At 44.3% G+C, this 3449-nt stretch overlaps 1 protein-coding gene across 1 annotated transcript; it reads right to left on the bottom strand.

The window, feature by feature from the left end:
* On the bottom strand, window positions 1–2832 carry LOC119027431 (carbohydrate sulfotransferase 12-like). Its single transcript, XM_037112612.1, has 5 exons — window positions 2731–2832; window positions 1560–1735; window positions 1246–1389; window positions 836–1143; window positions 1–291 (listed from the first exon to the last, which is right to left on the bottom strand). The coding sequence occupies exons 1-5, from the start codon at window positions 2771–2773 to the stop codon at window positions 51–53; spliced, it is 912 nt and encodes a 303-aa protein (XP_036968507.1). The 5' UTR covers window positions 2774–2832; the 3' UTR covers window positions 1–50.
* Between the last annotated feature and the right edge of the window lie 617 nt (window positions 2833–3449).

Raw genomic sequence — 3449 nt, 5'->3', positions numbered from 1 at the left:
CCCATGGCCTGCAAAGGGAAGTGGAAAACGGTCCAAATTATGACCTCATCTCAACCATCAAGCAGTTCACTTGGCTTTTGGTAGCCAAACAGCCTGAAGTCGCCCTCGTAGAGTTTGTACAGCTTCCTCCTGTCCTCTAGGGGAACTGTCCTGAACCAGGTTAACACATGATCAGGCGACGTCATGTTTTCATAGGAAGGAGGGAACTTGATGTCGTCCTCCAGCTTTAAGGTCTTCAGCAGCAGTTCAGCATCATCTTGAAGAGTCTCCTGATGGCCAACGAAATCATACCTGAGGAGTTTAAAAGAAAAGGACAAAGTCAAACGAGTGAAATCAGCATTTACTCATCAGTGTCAGATCACTCGTCCTGAGGAGCACTGCTCAGTGGGCCGCACAGTTTTGTGGTCCGTGGCTTTAAGGGTCTAGTTCCATTACGCAAAGTTCAGGGGTTTTTGATCTTGACTCAATCAAGGGACTAAAAGTCAAGATATTTCAGCCTCTGCTGCGCTCATTTTGAATATTCTTATTCAAAATTCCCCTTGTGAAAACACTTCAACATCACTTAAGTATATGTTCCAAACACCCCCAGGAAAGGAAGATGGAAAGGAAAACACATAGCGTAAGAAAATGTGGCTGTAATCAGGATTAAAGAAATTCTACTGCTGTCACAATAAATACATTTTTACACCACCAATCTGATCCTTAGCTATTTGAAAAACTTGTGTGAAGAAAAACGTGCAATTTGTGTGTATCTAATTTCTCTTCAGGTCAACAAACCTTTTCAGATAAAGAGACATGAACATACAGCTACAGCCTTGCTGACAGGTGGCCTTACTGTATGAGGCAGGGGTGGCACAGCTTGTGCATCTGCCTCCAGTGGGGTTCAAAGAGCCCCTCCTTCTCTCTCTCGGGGTCTACCAGGTACTGTATGAAGTTGTGAAATGAGGGCTGCATCCCCGACGCAAACGCCTCTTCCGCTGTCCGTGGAGGATCAGGCTGGTTCCCATACCGTTGCAGAATGTATCGGCCGAAGTTTTCATAGAAGGGCTGGTTCACCGTCAGGAACTTGTCTCGAAAGCCAGAGATGAGACGGATCAACGGGTCCCTGACAAACAGGAACTTGGTGTAGTGCTTCAGCTTTGCCTGTAGTCAACAAATAAAAATACATCAGTCCTCTGTCAAATTAACCCTGCTTAGTTAGTTTTGTACTTCAAGGACACTTCAGATGTCCTGGTATGAACTGACCTCCCTCTCTGGTCTTGGGAAGCTGTTTAGGAGAGTGAACAATTGCGGTAAGTGGACCAGGTCCTTACCAATGGACACAGGGTCATCATATGGCTCGCTCTGGTTTAGGACAAACATAACTCTCTTCCAGTTGGTGCACGCCACCTGTAGATACGAAGAGAGAGTCTAAGGCCATGCTACCTGCTCTGCTCTTTTAGCTAGGCTCAAGGCTTGCATAATACAAAATCCATAAAATCCAAACAAGTGCGTGCTGTTTAGGCCTGAGGAAACAACCGATGTGTAAGCGTGCGTGTGTCGGTTTACGTCTGTATCACCTTGGGAACGTAACAGTAGATGATGCCGTGATTTTCATCCACAATGAAGTGCTTCAGCTCGTCGTCACTCATGTCTCGCAAACCGCGCTTCCCGTTGGAAAATGCCTCTTTGTCACCGTCGCACATCTCTTTTAGCAGCTGCTTTCTCAGGCCCTGCATCTGACGGATCCTCTCTGCTGTGACAGAACGAATAGGAACATGTGTTGTGACTGTTTACAATGATCGACAGGGAGTGAAGAAATGACAGTGTTGTCGTTATGTTGAAGAAGTGTATGTATTGTGTTGCAGGGACATCAACTGCTGGCCCTGCACAGTGAAACGCCATCACGCCCCTGGTGCTATGAGATCCCAGCTTTAACCGCTAGATACATAACTTGCTGAGCTAAGCTAGCTAATGACAGCTACAGTTAGTGGTGGTTAGCAGTTACCACTTGAAAAATGTTGACCCCTATTTGCCTTTTTAGTATGAATTCGACAGTTGGCCAATTCTTACATTTTGCACTTTTAAAGGGGCACGATGTAGTTTTCGAAAAGAAATTCAAACAAAGAATTTTGGTATTTACAATATTAATGAGGTAATACAAATACAATACAAATTACAAACTAACTGACCAACAAGCTGTTCTTGGAGGAAAATAAAGTTCCCAGGACACTGTTTGAGGCCAGAGAGGTGGCAGGGTCCGCCAAATATAAACAAAGCGAAACAGTATGGAGCTGTGCTGTCCTTCGAGATCAGTTTGTTCATCGAGTTTAGTCAGTCATGAAGACAAAGACAGTTTATTTATTTAGTTTGTTCAGGCATAAAAAAAATAAATAAAATCTTTTTTCTTCTGATTACATTTTCTCCCCATGAACTACACAGTGCACATTTAACCAGCGTTGCTTTCGAGTGCTTTTCTCATGGGGGGAGTGACAGGTGGGGTGTAAGCCGAAGGGCAAACAGATGTCTCTCTCAACGCCCCCGAGCTGACATGATGAGTGAAGCCTTGATCCAAATGTAATCAGGGGTGAGGTTGCGGATCCAGTGTTTATGAATCAAATTGCTAATACCACATGCACTTGTGGTCAGAACACAAACAATGTATTTAAACAATCAGCCTAACCGCAAGCAGGATACACAGCAGGAACAGCAAGAAATTCAAACACAGACTTACACACACACATATTGTACCTCTCTTCTCTTGTGACATGCTCCTTTGGTTAAATGACATCATGATGATACACAGTGGTCCCACAAATCCAACGAGCAGCAGGAACAGAGTGCGCGGTGCCATGGCAGCTGAAGTTAAACAACACATCAGCCTTTTTGACAGTGATACGAACGTTTAAGGACCCTTGAATGGTTAAAGGGTAAAAATCCATTATCTGCTGTTTATTTAGCTGATTAACTGCTGCATATACCAGTCACACACTTAAACCAAGGCTGAAGTCATACGGATTTCATTTAGTGTTGTAGCAAAAGTAAAGTAAAGACGACAGAATACATTCGTAGGGAAGCAACATGCATTATTTTGATGCTCCTGTGCAGTAGGTTTGCCACAACCTAAATATCACAACCCCTAATCACATCACTCACCTCGCTGCAGAGCTCTCTGACAGATGATCTAGTTCTTCAGGAGAAAACGACTGACGAGTACCTCGGACTACAGAAACATGTCTCAGGAACGTTTGTGTCCCACTCAGCTCTCTGCTGTGCTTGACATGTTGGGACTTTCATATACAGAGCAAACTCTGGAATTCAGAGAGCAAAACAAATAGGAACACGCCCATGACGAGGCACATCAGCCAATGATAACTGACCATATTCTGCAGCTTCTTGTTTCAAGCTGGACAGTTCAGCCATGCCTCCTCTCATTTGGACAGACAGTCATTAAAACGAATGTGCTGACA

Source organism: Acanthopagrus latus, chromosome 10, assembly GCF_904848185.1.
Source record: "Acanthopagrus latus isolate v.2019 chromosome 10, fAcaLat1.1, whole genome shotgun sequence".
Lineage (NCBI taxonomy): Eukaryota > Metazoa > Chordata > Actinopteri > Spariformes > Sparidae > Acanthopagrus > Acanthopagrus latus.
The sequence above is the reverse complement of the archived record's forward strand: the minus strand, read 5'-3'. Positions and strand labels throughout refer to the sequence as shown.

Coding starts and splice junctions, on each gene's coding strand:
- LOC119027431 (XM_037112612.1), bottom strand. CDS start 2,773: ATGATGTCATTTAACCAAAGGAGCATGTCACAAGAGAAGAGAG. Junction 1,736..2,730: donor CATGTCACAAGAGAAGAGAG/GTACAATATGTG, acceptor GTTCTGTCACAG/CAGAGAGGATCCGTCAGATG. Junction 1,390..1,559: donor TCTACTGTTACGTTCCCAAG/GTGATACAGACG, acceptor TCGTATCTACAG/GTGGCGTGCACCAACTGGAA.